Source organism: Capricornis sumatraensis, chromosome 9 (genome assembly GCF_032405125.1).
Source record: "Capricornis sumatraensis isolate serow.1 chromosome 9, serow.2, whole genome shotgun sequence".
Taxonomy (NCBI): domain Eukaryota; kingdom Metazoa; phylum Chordata; class Mammalia; order Artiodactyla; family Bovidae; genus Capricornis; species Capricornis sumatraensis.
This window is the reverse complement of record NC_091077.1, coordinates 64,605,782-64,627,927: the sequence shown is the minus strand read 5'-3', so window position 1 is coordinate 64,627,927 and position 22,146 is coordinate 64,605,782. Positions and strand designations below refer to the sequence as shown.

Here is a 22,146-nt window from a genome sequence, read left to right as displayed (position 1 = left end):
GGCTTGGCGTGGTGTTTGGTATAAAGTAAGTACTCAGAAAATAGTACCAACAGCTTTATCTTTACTGTAGGAGTCTTCAGTCTGTTAAGAATACCTGCTTATCATCCAACAGTTTCCCTACCTTTCATCTAATTTTGTTACCAGGTTTATAGAACTGGGGTCTTCATTCCTATTTTACAGATGAGTACACTTGCACCAAAAAAGAAATGACTCAAGAAGCCAGTATCGTACCCACAACAACTTGAATGAATCTCCAGGGAATTATGCCAAGTGAAAAAAGCTAAACCCAAAATGTTACATAGTATGTAATTCCATTTATATCACACTCATTTAAAATAAGAAAATCACAGAAATGGACCACAGATTAGTGAGTGCCTAGGGATAGGAAAAGGAGAGGGAGAGAGGGAAGCAGGATGACCACAGAGGATCTTTGTGGTGATGGAAATGTCGTGTGCTTGAAATGTATCAATGTCAATTTCCTGGTTGTGGCATTGCACTATAGTTGCTACAGTTTTGTAAGATGTTATCATTGGGATAACCGGACATGTGGTGCATGGGATCTCTCTGTATTATATCTTGCACATGCATATGAGCTTATATTTCAAAACTTAAAAAGTTGAACTAAACACACACACACACACACACACACACACACACAGCAAAACCAGTATCAGTTGGCATTATGAATACCAAAAACAGGTAAGTCTTTACATTTATCACTTTCAGTGGGGCAGGCTCTATTTTAAGTGCTGTGCTTGTATACATAGATTCTTCTGACCCTCACAAGAGCTCTCTAAAGGTAGCCATTTTTATTATTATTATGCCCATATTACAGATCAGGAGCCTGAGATGTAGAAATTAAAAACCTGGCCCAGGGTCACAGAACTAATGAACTTTAGAGCTGGGGATGTGAATCTGGCTCCAGGGTCTCTGTGTTTAACTATTATTAATACTCTATTCTGCTTTACCTAACTAGAATTCCAGTCCTCTGACTCTGGCTCAAAAAACTCCCGTCTCATTGGGAAAAATTTTTGCTGCTTTTTCTGAGAGGGAGGCACAGATTCACACTTTGTAAAGTAGAACACAGAATTAACGCCTCAAAGAACCCCCGGCTTTCAAAATTTCTCCTGTTCAATTGTCGAAGCCTCTGAACAAGTGCTGAGCTGACTCTGAGGTTCCCTGTGGGAGCCCCAAGGGTCTTGAGGATTATTAACAAGCGCTGTCTTGGTGTCAAGTACCTAAAACTGCCATCTTTAATTGTAGAGTACTGTTCAAAAACAATTGCAGCATCTCCTTCCTTGCTAGCTTATCTGAATACACAGATGTAATTTAAAAAGACAAGTGATCTATCCAATGCCACATGCTTTACCTCTGAGAACAGGAGGAACCATGACTTAGAGACATCTGGCTAAAGACTGTTGAGGTTACAGTGTAATTTCTTAGAATGGACAATCAATCAATTCATCTTTGCACTGGTGTGTGTTTCAGGAAAGAGTAAAGGGAGGTGCTCGGTGCCTCCCTGGACTCAAAATGGGTCAGTGGGCCAAATGGATGAGAAACCAAATGCTGGATCAGTGGGTGACAGAATGCAGAGCCAAACCCAGGAATCGGGCGCTAAGGATGTGATAACACTTCACAAACTCTGAAGTGCAATGCATTTTTCTTTTTAACCAGAAAAGGAAGCACTTGAGGTAACTTTTTGGTTAACTGATCTGAGAACCATGGAAAGCCCTAGGTGATGGCTCCTACTCTGTACTATTTCATAACGTTTCAGAGTTAAATTGTATCAGTTACAGGATGTGAGAAACAGCCTGTGGTTTCACCTAGTCAAGAACTCTCTTTGTAACTTGGAGGGCCAGAGGTCATCCGGTCCTCTGGAACCATCCCCCGCACCCACCCTGAGGGCACCTTCGCCGCACTCACTACCTGGCCCAGGATAGCATTGAGGCGTTCCGATTCACAGTCCACCACCACCAGCCGCTCCTTTTTCTTCTCCAGGTCCTGGAAGAGCATCCGGTAACCCTCTTCTGTGGTTGTCAAAATGTTGACGGCTGTCACCTGCCAGTTCTTCTCAGCAGCTGTGTCCAGGACTTTCTGCAGGACAGACAGACCTGGAGGTGGGGTGAGTAGGACAGAGAGATGGCAGTCAGAACCCGTAAGAATTACCCCCACCTTCCCCACTCCCCCACTAAATTCAGCTCCAGCTTGCTCTAATGCCAGTTTGAGCTGGGGTGGGCAGGCTCTGTGTTTGTTTTGTGTTTCTGTTTGCAGAACATAGGAGGCAGTAGAGTTAGTGATTAAAAGTGTAATCTGAAGCTCCAGTTCTAATGCTACAATATACTTGGTTAAATGATCTTGTGTGGATTAATTCACTTTGCGAAACTTTAGTGTCTTCAGTGGTAAAATGGTGATGTTAATAACACCCACTTCACAGTGTCGTCATGAGGATTGAATGAGAGCGTCTCAAACATGGCAGGGGTTTTTATAAATATTGATTACTATTCAGCCTTTAGTAACTGCTTATTAAATGTATTGATCTGATATCTAAACAGCACCTGATAACCGTCAACCACATTTACTAATGTATAGTATATCTCAAGTCCTAGCACTTTGCCTCTCACACAGTAGGTATTTGATCATCATGTACTGAATTAAGCTATTCTCTTCTGATTTACAGCTAAATGATAGAGGAATCCATGACTTAATACTGTTTTGTTTCATATTTGGGACATAGATAGGGTATTAGTTTCCTACTGCGGCTGTGACAAATTATTGCAAATTTAGTGGCTTCAAATAAAACGTTTATCATCTTAAACTGCCAGAGGTCAGATGTTTGAAATGAATCTCACTGGGCTAAGTTTAAGTAATTGTCAGGGTTGTGTTATTTTCTGGAGGTTCTAGGAGGGGAAATTTTTATTGCTTTTTTCTGCTTCTAGAGGATACCTGGTTTCCTTGGTTTATAGCCTCTTCCATCTTCAGTAGGGACTGGTTGAGTCTCTCATGTCATACTCTGATACTGACCCTTCTGCCTCCAACTTACATGCTTAAGGACCCTTGTGATTACACTGAGCTCACCCAAATAATCCAGGATAATCTGTCTGTTTTAAGGTCAATTGATTAACCATGTGAATTCCATCCATAACCTTTATGCCTTTTGCATTTAACGTAACATATTCAGGGGTTCCAGGAATTAGAGCATGGGTGTCTTTGTGGGGGGAGAAAGGGGAGGTCATAATTCTGCCTGCAACAGATCATCATTTTACCTGTGCGTTGTTAATCTATCTTGTGCACGTATATCATTTCTGTCTCCATATAACATTGCTCCTCTCCCTGATAGTGACCAATATGGTGCCCAGCGTAAAGAATCATCTGTAGATTGATTCTGTTGTTTCTTTTTTGCTTGCTTTATTAATTTTATTTAAGTACAAGTTTGGTGTTCTTAAACGTCACATTTACTGAAAGTTTATTATGTGTCTGCCATTGCTCCATTAGCTTTGCTGTCTTCAATTCACTTAATTCTGTAAGGTAGGTACCATTGTCATCCATGTTTCACAAATGTGGAAATGGAGGTTCAGAGAGACTTGATCATTGGCCTAAGGTCACATAGCTAGCCAAGGGCAGAACTCTGAGCTCAGAGTTGTGAGACAGGTGGAGCCCCTTTAAGAGTATGGGCGCTTTTTGCTGATAAACCCCAGAGATGATCCTCTAATGAAAGTGACATTTTTCTGGCTTTGCCACTTCTAGGCCACAAGCCTCATTATGCTGCAAAAGTGAAGTCGCCCAATCGTGTCCGACTCTTTGCAACCCCATGGACTGTAGCCTACCAGGCTCCTCCCTCCATGGAATTTTCCAGGCAAGAGTACTGAAGTAGGTTGCCATTTCCTTCTCCAGGGGATCTTCCCAACCCAGGGATCGAACCTGGGTCTCCTGCATTGCAGACAGATGCTTTACCATCTGAGCCACCAGGGAAGCCCTATTTATGCTGCAAAGTTGTCCTGAAATAGCCATTCTGCAGTTCATCCTTATAATGCTTGCTTGTCTGAGAAGGGAAATCATCAAAATAAGGAAAGAGAAGGGAAAATCAAAGCAAATAGAGTGCTTCTGGCCTCACCTGCCAGCTTCTGCTGCTGCTGCTGCTGCTGCTAAGTCGCGTCTGACTCTGTGCGACCTCACAGACGGCAGCCCACCAGGCTCCCCCATCCCTGAGATTCTCCAGGCAAGAACACTGGAGTGGGTTGCCATTTCCTTCTCCAATGCATGAAAGTGAAAAGTGAAAGTGAAGTCGCTCAGTCGTGCCTGACTCTTAGCGACCACATGGACTGCAGCCTTCCAGGCTCCTCTGCCATGGGATTTTCCAGGCAAGAGCACTGGAGTGGGGTGCCATCGCCTTCTCCAGCTAATTCTCCTTAAATAACGCCTGCCTAACTCTTCCTGAAAAAAACATTTCTCCAGCCACTCTTCTACTGAAAAATCTTCTAAGCCTCTCGAAAGGCAAGCTCCTATAAAGCCTCTCTTTTTAAACTAGGTAGAATCCCTGTGCCTCACTTTCCAGACCTTGTACGATCCACTTATTTATTCACAGCAATAATGGTTAAGTTCTTTTTGGACCATTGAGTATAACGGGATGGTAGGATATATCATATAATACAACCATCACAGGAATTAGTGAAAAGAAGAACATTTCCATTTAGAAGGTCAGGAAATAGAGAAAGTGGTGTTCTCCGTTGCAAAAGAAAGGAATAATTTGCATATGTAGATTTGAAAAGGGAAGTGCTCCCCAGAAACTAGAATCCTCTGATTCAAGATGTAGAGAAGAAAAACAAACACTGGACATACTTAAAAAATGGAATGGAAGATATGAAATTTAGGTGGAGGCAGAATTATTAAGGCCTGGGAAGGTTGATGGTGATGCTGGTGCTGATGCTGATAGAGGTTAACATGTGTAAAAGACTGTGCATTGATTGTATTGTTGGTACCATACAAGCCCCACCTAGTTATTGTGTCATTCAGTCCTCACAATTTTATGAGATAGAGACTGGACTTATCTTCATTATAGAGACGAAAAAGTAAAGGAATGGAGAATTTTATTCCCATTACTGAAGTGATCAAACTGAGGCAGAGAGAGCTTGCCTAAAGTCAGACAGCTGGAGAGGAAGGAACATAGAATTCAGATCCAGGTCTGACTCCATATGCTCCTCAAAGCCATGCCCTGAGCCCTGAGCCCTGAGCCCTGAACCAGTCAGCTAAGGTCCTTGGACGTTGAGTCTGGGTTCAGGAATGATGGAAGCTTTGAGAGCTGTAGAGCGACATGGTGCGTTAAAAGGTTATTCTCTCCAAGGATGTGTTTCCACACAGGGAGTTACAGGTTAGCTACTGAAAAATCAGTCCACAGATATAAAGCATTTCTGGATCATTCCTCCTTGCTTTCTCCTCCATTCTTCTTCCTGCTGATAATTTTCTCTCCATCCCTTCAACGTCTCCCTCCCCTAGCCCCTGGCTTACCCCGGTCAGCATCATAAATGTAGACAAATTTTTGCCACTTGTAATGGTCGATGATACTGATGAGGGCATCCTGCAGCTCGGGGCGCAGCTGGAGGACAAACTGGTTGGATGTGTCAACGGGAAAGCTTGGTGTAATGAAGCAGACGTGGAGGGCCCCGCAGAAGGAGGTCAGCATGTTGACAGTCCTTCGTTCATAAAACCCAAAGATGGCATAGACTCCTTTAGAGAACTGGGAACAGACTGGAAAAGGAGAAGAGAGAAATTAATGAATAGAGGAAGATGCTGCAAACATGCTGTCAGTGGCTCTAAAACTGTTTCATCCACTAGTCTATCCATCTAACTCATCATCCTTCTATTATCTAGCTGGCCTTCTACCCACTCAGGCAATCTATCCCTCCATCCTCTCAACCCACCAACCTATCTAACTGCCCATCTATTTTACCCATCTGTGCATCCATTCACTCATTCCTCTGTCCAACCCACCCATCCATCTGTGGAACCAGTCTTTATTAGGTGCCATCTCCATGCCAAGAGTTGTCATGGTTATTCATTATAAATATATACAATGCAGTTTTGTGTGTTCTTTCATGTTATCTGTACAACAACCTTATTAAGGTAGGAAAAGGATGACTAGGTAAGTTTTTAAAGGGAGAAACCAAGGCTTAGAAAGGTAATGAGCATGTCCAAGGTATCACAGATAGACCGTATCTGAGTTAGGCAGGTAGCTTGAACCCAATCTAACGATCTTTCTATAACACTGCCCATCACTTCAAGGCAAAGCATAATAAGATGCCGCAGGAAGAAAGTCTGTCAGCTTGCTGCTGATGCACGTTTAAGAAAACAAGTGTTGATTTTCCCAGTCTACCCTTAGCTTTCAGTGTACATTTCTCTGCTGATGTTCATCGCATGTTTGTACATCCTACTAGCTGATTTTTCAGGTCCCCTGGTGTATCAGCCACAGTAATAGCTTAGCTGTGTGAATATCCCCACAGGAGTCATTTTGTAAGATCCCAGTTAAGTTACCAATACTGGTTGGTGTTCAGTTAGACTGCTGGTTAGACTATAATGGTAAAAAAGACCAAAGTTATGGGACCCAGTTCAGGTCATTCAGCAATGAAACTTCATTTTAATATGTGATACAGGGTTCCTAGACTTTGCCCCAGTCAAGTGACCAACTGTAATGCCAACCCCAGTGCCCCCAAATTACTGTCCTAATATGGATGGTGAGGCAGATAAGTCATTCTCATCACAGTGACAGTATTTTAGGGTGCTTTACTATATATGTTAGGCTGTTCATTTCTCATCACAACCCTGTGAGTTTGGTATTATCAGTTTTATTTTAAGATGAAAAAGCTGATGTTCTTAGATGCTTTGCTCTCTTGCCCATATCACCTGCTTTCATGACCCCCACACTGCCTTTGTAGATGGGCTCTCAAACTATGCTCCATGAGCATCGCCCAAATGTGTTCCATGAAACATTAGTACCACAGAGTGCTCCTTAAAAAAGAAAAGACTTCTTTGCGCAAACGCATGTTGGAAATGGTGTAAACCCTGTCCTCCTTTTGCAGTTTCATACTACATACCAGCCACATAAAAGATTGAGAGAAATCCTGTTCCAAAAAATCCAGATTTTTGTCAAATTCAAACACTCCCAGGGCCCTTTGTTGGTGAATACATTTTAACATGTAATTGATACACTGGGTCAGGCTGAACTGAAGAATGCCATTAACTACTAGGACCTAGTTGCCTACCAAGTCTCAGTTCAGTTACTTCCTCGATCTTCCCTCCATGCCCCTGCAAGATCTTCTCTTAAAGACTGTAATGGAGCCATGCAAGTCATTTGTTTAACTTCCAGTGTAACCCAGCATATTGTCTAAGGAAACCTGGCAGGGGCCCTTTGTGTGTTTGTATATGTTTTTTAATTTAATTTTTATTTTGTATTGGACTGTAGTTGATTTTCAGTGTTGTGTTAATTTCAGGTGTACAGCAAAGTGACTGATTCTCTTTTAGATTCTCCGCCTGCAGCGCCCTTCCCTTACCTCTTTGCAGTGCTCACTGCTTTTCAGCAGTTGTGTCTCAGCTCACATCTCTCCTGCCTGGACTGGCCTTCCTTCATCACCTCTTCTAGATGGTTGTTCCACCCTCCCCTCAACCCTCTATAAATCTCTATCACATCTCCCATCATATCTTTCATACTTGAATGATTATTATTTGAAATAGTTTTCTTTTTCTTTTTTTTTGCTTGTATGTATCTGTGACTGCTCAGGTCAATGTTAATTCTCGAAAAACAGGGGTCTCATTTATGCCCCAAAGCCAGCATAATACCCAGGACATGGTAGATGAGTGCTGATGAGAGGGTCACATGGCCTGCAGTAAGGGATGAGGAGGAGCTGGTGGGTCACCCTGGACCTCTTCCTCCTCCTCTGTTCTGGGTTGATGTCTCCTGTATTAGCTATTTATCCTTTACTGCTCACACTATTTCTCTTTAGCCCTAATGAGGCCACTCCATCTGTTTGCAGCTGACAATAGGCACTGGCTTTAAATGTCTGTTGTAATTGTCAGAATCACGACTTCCATAAATATGGATTTCTCCAACAGGAAGCATACATTGTATATTATTCTCCTCATGTTAAATATAGATTTGTCAAAAAGCACAATCCATCTTACTGGGTGAAGTGTATATGAGGAGCACATTAACCCCATTAAAATATTATAATATGCTCTCTGCAGTATTTTTAGGATCTCTTCTTTCCTTGCTGAAATGAAATATTATCCAGTGGGATATAAATCTCATGTTCCAATCCATTCCCTGATGTTACCTACTTGGTTTTGCACCTTTGCTTGGGCCTCTAGGGACCTTGTGGCCACTGTTTCTTGCTGGAACTTCAGAAGTGGAAGAGGAAAGGATGAGATGGGAGGGAAGAAATGGGCGCAGGTAAGCATGATAGAATCTTTATACTCACAGAGGCCGGGATATTTTCCCTTCTCAAATTATCATCCTATTTTTACCTTTTGCAAGTCTATTTTTCCCCCTTGAGCTGAATATATTATCCTCTAAGGCTAAGAGGGTACATTTGCCCACTTCTCCCTAAAAGAACATGGCTTGGAGGTAGCCTTCTGGATATGCCTAAGTGGACCCTGGCCCCAGACTTGTTCAGCCTCTGATCTTCAATCTGGCTCCTTATTTCAGCTAAGCCTGAGCAGCAACAGAGAAAGGGACAGCGAGAGACTAAGACTCTGTAGGCCCAGGGCCTGTGGGATACTGCATAATTGATTGAATGTTCAGAAATATAATTAGTTGTAGTGCATTTCCTTAAATCTGTCACAGTAAATATTCAATTAAAAAAAGAACTTGGTCTTGTAGAAAAAGTACTAAACTAGATGCCAGAAACCTAGAGGATTCTCTTTTTGGTTTTTATCACAACATAGGACTATGTGACCTTGGACCAATCCCTGGCTCTCTCTGGGTCTCAGTCTCCCATCTGTAAATTGGTGGCTTCAGACTTCATAATAAATGTTCCTTCAAGCTCCTATAGTCTACGTTCTAGCCAAATTACTTGAAAAATATTAAGTGATTGAGCATACTTTGTTTATTTGCTAGGCAAACTTTTAGCAAACTCCAGTGTAGTTTTTCAAACCTAGAAATAAGATAAAAGTTCTGAGTTCTTAAATCTCATTGTAATAGAATCCTGGCACTAAATCCAGATGCATTCAGAGTCTTGAGTTGTATTTAAGATATAGTTTTTAATGTGATCAGTGAGTTAGTTACCTAGGAGAAAGAAATGGCAAACCATTCCAGTATTCTTGCCTGGAGAATACCATGGACAGAGGAGCCTGGTGGGCTACAGTCCATGGGGTCGCAAAGAATCAGACATGACTGAGCGACTAACGCTTTTCACTTTCAGAGAGTAGATGAGTGAAGGCCAGTCAGAAAGCAGGCTAGAGGTGGACCCTGTATCATTAGATACAGTGAGCCCGAGGAGAAATGGGAACATTGGAAAGCAGCCTGGGGACCCTGCGGTGTACTGGTCAGTCAGATTCTCAGGCTGATGGAGAATCCGAGTAGGCAGGACTACGTATGTATTCTCCATTTACGACAGCAATGGTGAATATACTGCCTCTGATAGTAAGAATTAAGAGCTGATGTTTGAGCACTTATGAAGCACCAGACTCATGCCAAGACATTCGCTGGCAATGACTTTTTTCATCCTGTGAGTTAGGTTACAAATTGGGAAGGGCAAGTCCGAGACCAGCGTAAGACAAAACTGAGATCTGAACTCTACCAGTCAGACCGCAAGGCTTGAACTCTTGACTTCTGTGATATGACACCCCTTCCCTCCCTCCTATAATACTGGAAGGAGACAGTCATGGCATAGAGGACAGCTTCAGTTTCTAGAAAATCCTCTCCTGTAGCACAGTGCCTTTCCCTGATGCCAGATCAAGAGGCATTACTGCATTAGGATCTATTGATATTAAAACAAAATGAAACTGGGTGGTGCTCAATTCATCCCCCTCTGGTCCCTGGGGATCATGCAGAGCATATACACATACATCTGTTCTTCTATTGGTCCATCTGCCCATCCATCCACTTCTCAACATTTCACATCTACCACTCGTGAGATTCCATGTTAGGCAGTGGACATGCAGTGGTGAAATCAGCAAGGTCCAATCTCAAGGACCATTGCCTGGAAAATGGGAAAGACCGGGATTGAACTAGTCAGTTACACTTCATGTAAGTGCTGTGGAAGGGATGAGGTCAGGGTTCAGGCAGGGGCACCCAGCCTCAGCCTTTGGGAACCTCAGAGAAGGCTTCCGAGAAGAAGTGCCAGATTTGACCCTGAAAGATGATCGGAGATCAGCCAGAAGAAGAGGTGTGCATGTGGGGCAAGGGTAGAGTGCAGTTGCTTGTGCATAAAGAGTATTCCAGGTGGAAGGAAGAACAGCAGCAAAGACCTGGCAGAGGGAAAAGCCATGGCACATTCAGGGAACCCCGCCAGAGTGTCAGATTCCGAGGTCCCTGCCTCCAAGAGATTCTGCAGCAGAATGTGGCCAACAATCAGAGCGAGTAAAAACGAGGCCAGGAATTCCCTCTTGGGGAGGTAGGAGGGCAGGCCCTGGCAAGGGCAGGAAAACCCCCGCTCTGCAAGGCACAGGCTGTTCAATTTCATCCTCACTCGGCTCAAACCTCTTTGATAATCACTTCTGGTTAAGGCACCATCCACTTAGTATCAATAAATCTCCGAGCCCTGGGCACTCTTCCTGACAGCTCTCTCCCAGGGAAGGATCTCCTGGTATTAGCAACTCCTTTTTTATTGTCACTTCATTTAAGGCCTCTCACACCGACATTTCTCCTTGGCTCCTGGCTGCGGTCCCTGGAAATGTGGCAGCCTCATTGTAAATGGTGGTTAATGAGGTGACAGGGTGGCTCCATTCAGGGGAAGGGAGATGGAAAGTGTGTGTGTGTGTGTGTGTGTGTGTATGTGTGTGTATGGAGGGACTTTTAGACACTCATCGGGCTCCTTGAATAAGCCTATCCTTACGGGTAGAAATGACATTCTTGATCTGACTCTAACCTTGTGACATCAAAGGTGCTTTATTTCTGTCCTTCAGACAATGAGAGTGCCCCTCCATCCCCTTACACTCTCTTACATCCAAGATCTGATGATCATGTCATGAATTACCATAATAGATATAAATTGTCCTCATGTCCTTTAAATAGCAATTACTTAGGATTCTGAGACATGTCTAGGGCTTCTCTGACATTTGCTGGATAAAGCCTTATTGTTCATTTGTTAAGTCAACAAATATTTATTGAGCACGAGGAAACTGCGAAGCAGTGATGACGCAAGACAGGTGTGTCTTCTGCCTTCTCAGAGCTTAGACAGGAGATCAGTGTCAGTAAGTTTTAAATTAAGGAAAGAAAGGATATTTTGAGAAAGTAATAAGTATTAAACATAGAACAAATGATAGCCAGTGTTTACTGAGGACTTACTTCAGGGGGTCATGGTGCTAAGTGCCTGTGCCAATATCCAGGAAGAGGGACCAGTTTATCCAAAGGCCATGAGGTGAGAGAGAGGAAGGGGCCTTAGAGAAAGTCCAGAAAAGCCAGTACAACTGAGACAGGGATGTGCCAGAGTTGGAGGTGGTGGTGGGGGACCAGACTGCCAAGGGCTTTGCCAGGACTAGCAGTGTTAAGCCCCTGAGTCATGTGTCCGTGTTCCGTATACTTTGACTTTGGGCTCCTCTCAGCTTCCTAGAGCCTCTCTTCACCTTGGCTGGAGCCCAGTTGGGACCGGGCAACAGAGGGAGAAGCAGAAGAGGAGGCCTGCTCCCCTGCTCAGACTTGAGTATTTATTATGAAACATGAGTGTTAATTACCAGGTACTGAAAGTCAATGAGACGTGACATGGTATATGAGGCTAAGAATTCGTTACAGGCTGGGCTCACTGGTCCTGGAATTAGATTCACCTTGTGGGCTGACATATGAAACCAGGGGCAGGGGAAGGACAAATAGACGGAGAGATCGTAGGTTTTGTGGGAATGCTCTTCAGGTGCCTGACCTGGTTCTGGAAAAGTAAACACAGAAAAACAAATCAGGGACTATGAACAAGCCCCTTTCCCTCTCTGAGCTGCATTTTCCCCATCTGGACAATGGAGTTTCTGCTAAATCAGTGTTGTGTGCGTGTGTGTGTGTGTGTGTGTGTGTGTGTGTGTGTGTGTGTGTGTGTGTGTGTGTGTGTGTGTGTGTGGAGTACCTCTAATAAAACATTTGTGCTCCCGGAAGATGTGTAGTTCTACAGACAGGGATTTTCTCTTTCTTCGTTCCATCTTTCTTCTGTCTAACTACTTGTCCACCCTCCCAACAAATGTTTATTGTGCACACAGGGGAATACAACACTGAGAACCTTCCATCATGGAGCTTAGGATCTAGAGAGGGGAGAGAGCTAATGCCTGTGTCAGCAAGATCGTTAGGATCTGATAAGTGTTAGGAAGGCAATAATGTGAGATGATGGGAGTGTGACTGGTGGGGCTACTTACATACAAGGGTGAAGGAGACCCTCTCTGTAGCAGTAACCTTTGAGCTGAGAAAATGAATCATATGGAGGAGCTGGCCAGGCAGAGGGCCAGGGAAACAGTTTCAGGTGGAAGGAACAGTGATCGCTGCTCCACACAGCTCCAGATGGGCCTTTTCCAGAATAGGAGTCATCCCTTGGTCCAGGGAAGGCAGAGAAACTAGCTAATTATCTTCCTAAGATTAGGTAACCATCTTACTAAGAAGGTATCAGCCAAAGGAAAATGAATGTGTTGTAGACACAGAGAAGATAGATGTCAGGCATATCAAACCAACTGATGTCAACTACATTTCTATTTGCTAGTATTTTATAATACAAGTCAAAGTCTAAGACCATATTAGGAGCTCCATAAGAGTCACAGCCATCTAAACACCATGTCTATCTGTTTCAGTCATTATTGCCTCTTTCCTTTGGGCTAGACGCTGTGCAACAGAGTGGTGAATAAGATAGATGATGTCTCTGCTTTCATAAAGCTCATGTTATTCTTTACAATCCTTAGAGGGCATCACACAATGACTACCCAGTATTTCTGGTAAATGAGAGAATGAAGACTGATTGATTAAAGATTAAATGAAAGATTAAATGATTGAATGAATGAATGCATATCATTCACTTATACTACTTGATACTATTTTTGACAATTGACCTAATTTTGCTTCCATAGCATTTCTTACATTGGGTAGATTTATTATTTTTCTTTGTATTATCAAATGACTTTTTGTGTATGTATATCTTTCACCCACAACTGAGGTGTAAACTCTCTTGAAGGTAGAAGCCTTTCAACTCTATGATTTTTCTTGGCATGTTCAATGAGATGTGTCCTGTATACAGCTGGATAGGGAATAACCATAAATGCTTGGTGATATTGCTTTGTTTCACAGTCTTCTAAATTAAGATGACCATCTAGCAACCATGAACTTGGGGAATATCCATTGTGCCCCACCTTTGGTCCAAATTCCCCTTGCTTCAGCCCACTGACCTCTGTCACTCCCTGTTATCTTAGGCCAATAGAGAATGAGAGATCTTCTCCTAGGCTGGTATCTAAAACCCAGCCGCCCTTAATATATTCCACCTGCAACAGTCAGTCTCCTTGGCCAGTGCTTCCTAGGCAAGAAGATTTACGTCCCATTACATAACTCAACCCTTAGGTTTTCTAAAGGATTCAAAACGAGGGCATTTTCACCCTTATATAGCAAACCAGGTAACCATTTAGTATTATGGGCAGAAGATCTTTCAGAGATAGTTCATATAATCACACACGCACACATATGTGCTGTTCTCCTTGCCTCTCACTTAACCCAAGAACCGTTGTAGGATAATAGATTGTTGGTGCTGAAAGGTACTTGGTCTTGAGGGCCTTTTAACCTAGAAAATAGTCTCCTAAAAGATGTCTGTCTGCCTGATTCCACTTTGAAGTCTGTAGAATTTAAATGTGCTTGGAATATGCAAAACCTGATGTCAAGGTCACCCCTAGCCACAGCTAGAACCTCCTGAAGATGGTGGCCTACTGGAGACTTCTCACTATCTGTTCTGGGTGGCTGTCCCTACTTGGGGAAAAATGCTATTCTTCATCTTATTTATTATTATAGCTCTGTCCCCTATTGAGTGTTTACTATGCACCAAATCCTGGTCTAAGCACTATCATTTACTTCCCACAACAACCTTATAATTTTTTTTTTGTCCTATTTCATGCATGAAGAAGCTGAAGCTCAAGAAGGTTAATTAATCTCTCACAAGTCATTCGTGTGAGAAGTGACAGAGTTGAGATATGAATCCAGGTCGGTTCCTCTCCCCTGTGCCTTGAACCATATTAACTCTGGTCCCCAGAAAGTCTGTCGTCACAAACCAGAGCTCTCATTTCCCTGATGATAGTAGCAGGCAACACTGAATGCTCACTGTCCGCCGGGGACTCTGCTACCAGCTTTGGACGAATTACTCATTTACTGCCCTTTCGCTAGTGCAGAGGGATTCAGTTCTTATTGCCATTTTATGGAGATAAAAAAACCGGGGCTAATTTACTTGCCCAAGGTCACATAGCCACCAAGTAGAAGATTCAGCCTCTAAACACAGGAACTCTAGCTTCAGAGCCATTGCTCTGCTCCTCTCTGCCGGGGGACAGCAAAGGAACAAAGCGTATCTTAGGCTTGGTGGGCCCTACAGTCTCTGCTGCAACTGTTCTGTGATGCTGGGGTAGCATGAAAACAGCCAAGGACAATAGGTACATAAGATGAGTGTGAAACTGTATTTACCATGTAAACCTTTATTTGCAAAAGCAGACATTGTGCTGGATCTGGTCTGTGGCCAGCTCCTACTCTGTGGGCTTCTGCTACTGGACAGCAAGAAGGCTGAAATGTTGACATTTTGTGAGAGGTAGTAATAGTTCACAGTGCATTATATGAGCTTTGAATCTCTCACATCCACTACCTCTTGAGACTACCCGGTGGGCAGGTAGGGCAGGATTGATGACCCTCGAGCCCACACACAGACGAAGCAGGGACACAGGTGTGAACCCATGTCTTCCTTTCCACATCTTGTGGTTCTTCTGCAGTGGCTCTGGCAAGGGAGACCTGGGCCTTGAGAGGCCAGGGGCCTTCAGAGGCTTCCTTAAAAGGGGATGCGCATCACTGAGGCTGCACTCTTCAAGGCCAAGGCTCAGGCACACAGAGGGGATTAGGCAGGAGCACTCGGTCCGGGGCTGGGGGAGGGGCTGGACAAGGCTGGAACTCGGATTTGAGGATGAGGTCAGGGCTCATTCTTGGGTCAAGTTCTGGGGCCAAGGTCAAGGCTGCAGCCCAGCGCTAGGGCATGTGCTCACTCAGCCTCATTTGTGGGTGGGAGGTAGGGTTAACTCAAAGTCCAGGTAGAGATTACATCTATCTAGCTCTGCTGCTCTGCAGCCTTGGGGAACTAGCACAGAAACCCACTAGAGCAGAAGGAGTGGGAGTGAGACATTAGCCACAGAGAAGGGGCTACCGGAGAGATCGGCCTCGTAGTGTCCTCTGCCTCTGGCCCAGGCACCACCCTGTGCCACCTCCCCCTCGCATCACAAAGCATCTTCTGCTGGTTCATGAATGAACGGTCCCTGCAAGGAACACCAGGTAAATCATTCCAGAAATGAAGCCAGACTCACCCTCTGACGATCTTGATTCTGTTCCCTGGGTGAGTGGGAAAAATATTTTCTCGTGTGCTATTCTTCTTCTATGAAACTCATGCATATAAATCAGTTTTCCTAAGCCAAATGGCAAGCCTGCAATGCACTGCACACCATAAACTTGACTGGCACCTGTCTATCAAGGCAAACCTTCATGAAAATCTGCAGATGACTGCCTGAGGGTGCCCTATATCAGTGAAACTCATTTTTCTAGCAAGAGTATATCTACTGAGGAGGGGAAGGACAAAAATGAAGGAGGAATAAGGCTATAGAAACAAGAAGTTCCAGCTCTCAAAACTGTATGACACCACCAGGAACCAAATTCTACCTTGCCTGATATCTGAATTCACTTCTGACTTTGCCCCTGGCTGAATTCTTGAGCTGAACCCTAAGCAAAGGGAAAAGTGGATACAGAAGAAAAGCTCAACGTTTTTTTTTTTTTTTTCTTTCCTGCTCATCTAATCCAGGTCTCAGAAAAGCATACTGAGAATAGTGAGTTTTAAACAAACCCTCAACCTGTAGAGTCCAACAAGGATGTGAAGGTCAATCAAGAATTTACCAATAAGAGCACTTTGAATTTTAAGTTCCCTGCCTACCTCTCCTTGGGCTTCCCAGGTGATTCAGTGGTAAAGAATCTGCCTGCAATGCAGGAGATACAGGCTCTATCCCTGAATAGGGAAGTTCCCCAAGAGAAGGAAATGGCAACCCACTCCTGTATTCTTGCCTGGGAAAGCCCATGGACAGAGGAGCCTAATGAGCTACAGTCCATGGGGTTGCAAAAAGTCAGACACAACTTAGTGGCTGAACAACAACCATCTCTCCCACCACATCTCCTACCCAGGCCATGCCCCTTTTGTCTATCCACACACTGGTCTTTCTTTCACCTTTCAGGACAGTCCAAAGTTTGTTTGCCCTGGTTTTTTTTTTTTTTTAATTTTTAAAATTTTTATTTTTACTTTATTTTACTTTACAATACTGTATTGGTTTTGCCATACATTGACATGAACCCACCACGGGTGTACATGAGTTCCCAATCCTGAACCCCCCTCCCACCCCATATCATCTCTCTGGATCATCCCCGTGCACCAGCCCCAAGCATCCTGTATCCTGTATCAAACATAGACTGGCAGTTCATTTCTTACATGATAGTATACATGTTTCAATGCCATTCTCCCAAATCATCCCACCCTCTCCCTTTCCCTCAGGGTCCAAAAGTCCATTCTACACATCTGTGTCTCTTTTGCTGTCTCGCATACAGGGTCATCATTACCATCTTTCTAAATTCCATATATATGTGTTAGTATACTGTATTGGTGTTTTTCTTTCTGGATTACTTCACTCTGTATAATCGGCTCCAGTTTCATCCATCTCATTAGAACTGATTCAAATGTATTCTTTTGAATGGCTGAGTAATACTCCATTGTGTATATGTACCACAGCTTTCTTATCCATTCCTCTGCTGATGGACATCTAGGTTGTTTCCATGTCCTGGCTATTATAAACAGTGCTGCGATGAACATTGGGGTACATGTGTCTCTTTCAATTCTGGTTTCCTTGGTGTGTATGCCCAGCAATGGGATTGCTGGGTCATAAGGCAGTTCTATTTGCAATTTTTTAAGGAATCTCCACACTGTTCTCCATAGTGGCTGTACTAGTTTGCATTCCCACCAACAGTGCAAGAGGGTTCCCTTTTCTCCACACCCTCTCCAGCATTTATTGCTTGCAGACTGCCCTGGGTTTTTTGCACATGCAGTTCTCCCCTAGAAAGTTCCTCCAAACCCTCTTCAAGTGGCTGAGTCTGTAGTCCTTAGGTCTCCTCTTTAGTGTTCTTTCTTCAGAGAGGCTTTCTCCGTGCTTTTGCCCTTTTATTCTCTATACCAGTGCTGTGTTTATTTCCATCATAGCTTATCTCTGTCTTTAATTATCCTCTTTAACGTTTTGTTTATTGGCGTCATTTCATTTCTCCCAACACAGCAGAGATCATGATTATTTCATCTCCTGCTTTAGTCCTGGCATCTAGCAAGGTACTTGGCACTGGGGACTCACCAAAACATTTGCTGAATGGAATGGATGAGTGAATGACCAAACAAACTGCCCATTCTCTATATTACCTTTAGCAAGTTATTCCCCCTCTCTGGAGTTCATGTCTTCATTTGTTAAAAAAAAAAGTGAGATTCATTTAGCTATAACACTCTTTCCACCTCTAAAACTACACATTTTCTTATTTGTCATTTTCCAGATGGGAATGTTGAGGCATGAAAGCATGCTGTGCCCAGGGATGAGAACTCAGGTCTCCTAGACAATTTCCAACTGATACTCTTTAGCAAAAGCCCAGCCTCCTCCTCTGCAGACATGCCTCCCCTCCAAAACCAACTCCCTGGTATTTAGTTCCCTTTGTTCCAAAATTTGAGTCACTTTTCAAGGTTTCTCAAAACATGAAATAGTTTTGATGTTTCATCCATGAAATAGGATGAAATAGCTCCTGCTAAGAAACAGTCCAGACTCCTTGATTTCTAAAGGAAATTCTGAGAATAATAGCAGTTCTGACTGACTAGGGGTGCTCTCTTTGTATGCCTCCCCTAAATTAAGATCCAGGAGTGTGTGTGGGAGGGGAGAGGCTGAGATTCAAACTCATTCTGGGGAAAATAGTAAGTGAGGAAGGAGAGAGTAAAAGGCCCAGATACAATGCAGAACTGCTGAGAGCATTTGGAGAAAACATACTCACGAAGCTACTGTACTAGGTTTTTTTGTTTGTTTGTTTGGGCATAATGCACCCACAGGGCTCCATGTGGGAGAGTCTCAGCGGCCCTGATCCACCCCCAGCCTCATTTCTTAACAGCCCACTGAATGCTGGAGACCACAACCACAGGGCTAGGTCTTCATACCTTTGTAAACATTCCTTACAAATGCCCCTCAGCACTTGAAAAACTCCTACACTTCCTTCAAGACCCCAGTTAGATGCTGACTCCAGTAGGAAGTCTTCCAACCCTTCCAGAATAAATGAATTCCTTCTCTGAGCTTCTGCTGTGCTTTCTTTCTTAGTACTTATCTTCAGTTCAGTTCATTTCAGTCACTCAGTCGTGTCCAACTCTTTGCGACCCCATGAATCGCAGCACACCAGGCCTCCCTGTCCATCACCATCTCCCGGAGTTCACTCAGACTCATGTCCCTTGAGTCCATGATGCTATCCAGCCATCTCATCCTGGGTCGTCCCCTTCTCCTCCTGCCCCCAATCTCTCCCAGCATCAGAGTCTTTTCCAATGAGTCAACTCTTTGCATGAAGTGGCCAAAGTACTGGAGCTTCAGCTTCAGCATCATTCCTTCCAAAGAAATCCCAGGGTTGATCTCCTTCAGAATGGACTTGTTGGATCTCTTTGCAGTCCAAGGGACCCTCAAGAATCTTCTCCAACACCACAGTTCAAACGCATCAATTCTTCAGTGCTCAGCCTTCTTCACAGTCCAACTTTCACATCCATACATGACCAGAGGAAAAACCATAGCCTTGACTAGACGGACCTTAGTCGGCAAAGTAATGTCTCTGCTTTTGAATATACTATCTTGATATTCTATAATTTCATGTCTATCTCTTCATCAGACCATGAACTTCTACAGGGTGGGGCTGAGTCTAATTGGTTTTTAAAGTCTCAAGGCCTAGCCCTGGTCTTGATAGAGTAGATGCTCAGTAACTGTTGAATATATTTGGGTTTTCTCACCTGTGAAGTAAAGGCAATAAAACCTGCCTTACTAGTTGTAAGATTACCCAAGTCCTTACATTCACTATAAAGGGTGGTATACACATCGATGTAGTACATCATCTTATTCAAATTACATAACTTAAATATAATATAGCCTGGACAGGATATTATTATTCTCTTTATCCAGATGAGCTTCCAAGGGTTCTGAGTCTTGCTTTAAGTAGCACAGTCAATAAATGTCAAACTAGGAGAAGAAAACCGATTTATTTGACTTCTGGGTTCCCCCCTTTCCCCCCAGATTGAATCATAAATACCTTTCAAAAATTAGCTTTCAGTTTGGTCATGCTGATTGATTGACAAGAGAAAACATGGATAAACGTCCTTCTAAAGATGCCACGAATGTATCTACTATACCCCCAGCCCCCAGCGGCCTAGTGCTGTGTCACTGTTCAGCAAGCACAGAGTCAGTTCTCGTACCTGTGGGTTCCACATCTGCAGACCAACCAACCGTGGATTGAAAGTACTCGCAAAAAAGAATTGGGAAAGCTCCACAAAGCCAAATTTGAATCTTCTGTGTGCCAACAACTGTTTCACAGAGTTTACTTGCATCAGGTGTTGTAAGTAATCTATGGATGCTTTAAAGTATACGGGAGGATGCACAGAGGTTATATGCAGATACTGTGCCATTTTTACATAAGGATTTGAGCATCCATGGATTCTGGTGTCTGAGGAGGGTCTTGGAACCAATCCTCCACAAATGCTGAGGGATAGCTATATTTACTACTTTCTTTATCACTTCCCTGCATCACTGCCTCCATCTTGCTCTCTTTCTCTTTTCTTACCCTCCTCCATTCTTCACACAGGAGCCAGAATGTTCTTTTGAAAATGGAAATGGGGTCCTGACATAGTCCTCTTGAGTTTTGAGAGGGTCCTCAGCATGTATTCAGTAATTTTTAAATATTTATTTATTTGACTGTGCCAGGTCTTAGTTGTGGCCTGTGAGATCGAGTTCTCTGAACAGAGATCAAACCTGGGCCCCCTGCACTGAGAGAGTGGATTCTTAGCTACTGGACCACCAGCAAAGTCCCTGTCAGTAATGTTGACATTGCCTTGCACGACCTGTCAGGGTCTGCCTTTTGTCTGAACCTGGTGATCTGAACAGTTTCACTCATCCTCTCCCTTTCTCTTATCCACTCTTACACCTTCTCCAACATACTAAGGCTCCCTGCTAGGCTGTCCCTCTACCTAGAACTCTTCTCTCCTACTTTTGTCTGGCTGGCTTCTTTGCATCTTTCAGTGACCACCCTAAGTAGGTCATCCACTGTACTCTGACACCTCATTCAGTTTCCTTCCATCATAGCACTTTACTCAAATTGTAATTGCAGCAGAAATCCTTTCATCCGATGCAATGAGGGGCTGCTATTAGATTATTTGGAAAAGATGGTTAAAGTGAAGAATTGCAAAAAATGATTCATCATGAGGATTTTCTTCTAACTTAAAACATTTAAGTGCACACACATTTATCAAACTTTTATGTAGCGGGAGCTTGAAAACATGACATTAATGTAAGCACAGAATTTTTTGTGTCCCCCCCCACAGTCTTTTATAGTTTCCTTGCCTATACCTAGCATTATAATGTTTTTAGTGATACATCTTTGAGCCTTTCAAAAGCATGTAACTGACTTTCTAGAGAAGTAAAGCAACTTTCTTTTTGCACTCATATTTTATACTAGTTACATGGCAAAAATATAAGGAAAACACAGAGTATAAATAGGTTTGGAAACAAATGGAATGGATTTCTAGTCTGTCTCCAACAAAGCTAATATGAACAGAAATATAGGGGCTGATCAGAGAAGAGGCTACTGTCCAGAAGGTGTGAGGTTTACAGAGATCATGGAGAATACAGGTCAATCTAGAGACATGGTTGACTAGAAGAAGTTGGTCGTGAGAGACTTCACTGCATCTGATGGCTTGTTGGCTTGTTGGTTATCGGTCCCTCTTTTAGGGTGTACAATTGTGAGGGCAGGGCCTCTTCCCTTTTTCTCAGCCTGTATACACAGCATATAGCATAGTCCTTGGCATTAGGCAGTACAGTCCATGCCAAGTAAGTGAATAACCAAGTGGGTGGACTATTTCCCTTCTTAAGTGAAGAATTTTGTTTCCTCAGCTGTGAGAGGATAGGTGTGTACTATACAAGCATGGTCATTTTCAGCTCCACCTTCTGTTACCACTAACTACATCCAGTAATCATTTCTATCTTTCAGATTCTGTTTTTCTCCATACTTTATACACACACTAGAGCATCATACTAGTGACCGTCTTTGTACCCACACACCTACTCACCACTACAGCCATGCCAGTACCTACTCTCCCACCTGTTGGTTTAGGATAACCCACTCCCCCTGCTCCTCCCCTCAAAACAAGTAAGAAGGTAGCAAGACCAGTTTGGGCCATGGTGCCACAGCTGCTGGCTTTGTTTCTTTGATGTGATAGGCAAGCCTGGGGCAGCTTTGAGTGTGGGTAGGATGGACCTCTTTCACCCTGAAGATTTGAGTGGAAAGCTTGGACCTGCCTTATTTGAGAAATTAGGCAGAACTTCTCCCCTCACCCCTTCATCGCCTTGTTGTTTGTTGTTTAATTGCTAAGTTGTGTCTGACTCCTTGCGACCCCATGAACTGTGGCCCACTGGACTTCTCTGTCGGTGGGATTCTCCAGGCAAGAATAC

General features: G+C 43.5%; 1 protein-coding gene and 1 non-coding gene across 7 annotated transcripts in view; both read right to left on the bottom strand.

The window, feature by feature from the left end:
• The window catches only part of GRIA1 (glutamate ionotropic receptor AMPA type subunit 1), a 349,422-nt gene that overhangs the window by 152,186 nt on the left and 175,090 nt on the right, over positions 1-22,146 (bottom strand). For 5 of the 6 annotated variants that reach the window (XM_068981166.1, XM_068981165.1, XM_068981167.1 and 2 more), the window contains exons 3-4: positions 5,503-5,742; positions 1,927-2,111 (exon numbers count right to left, since the gene is read on the bottom strand). In XM_068981166.1, coding sequence (XP_068837267.1) covers positions 1,927-2,111; positions 5,503-5,742 — 425 coding nt within the window. The remainder of the gene's footprint in view (positions 1-1,926; positions 2,112-5,502; positions 5,743-22,146) is intronic. The other variant, XM_068981168.1, reaches the window with a different exon arrangement.
• On the bottom strand, positions 3,898-3,969 carry TRNAC-GCA (transfer RNA cysteine (anticodon GCA)). The gene has a single exon. It is a non-coding gene; the product is annotated as a tRNA-Cys (tRNA).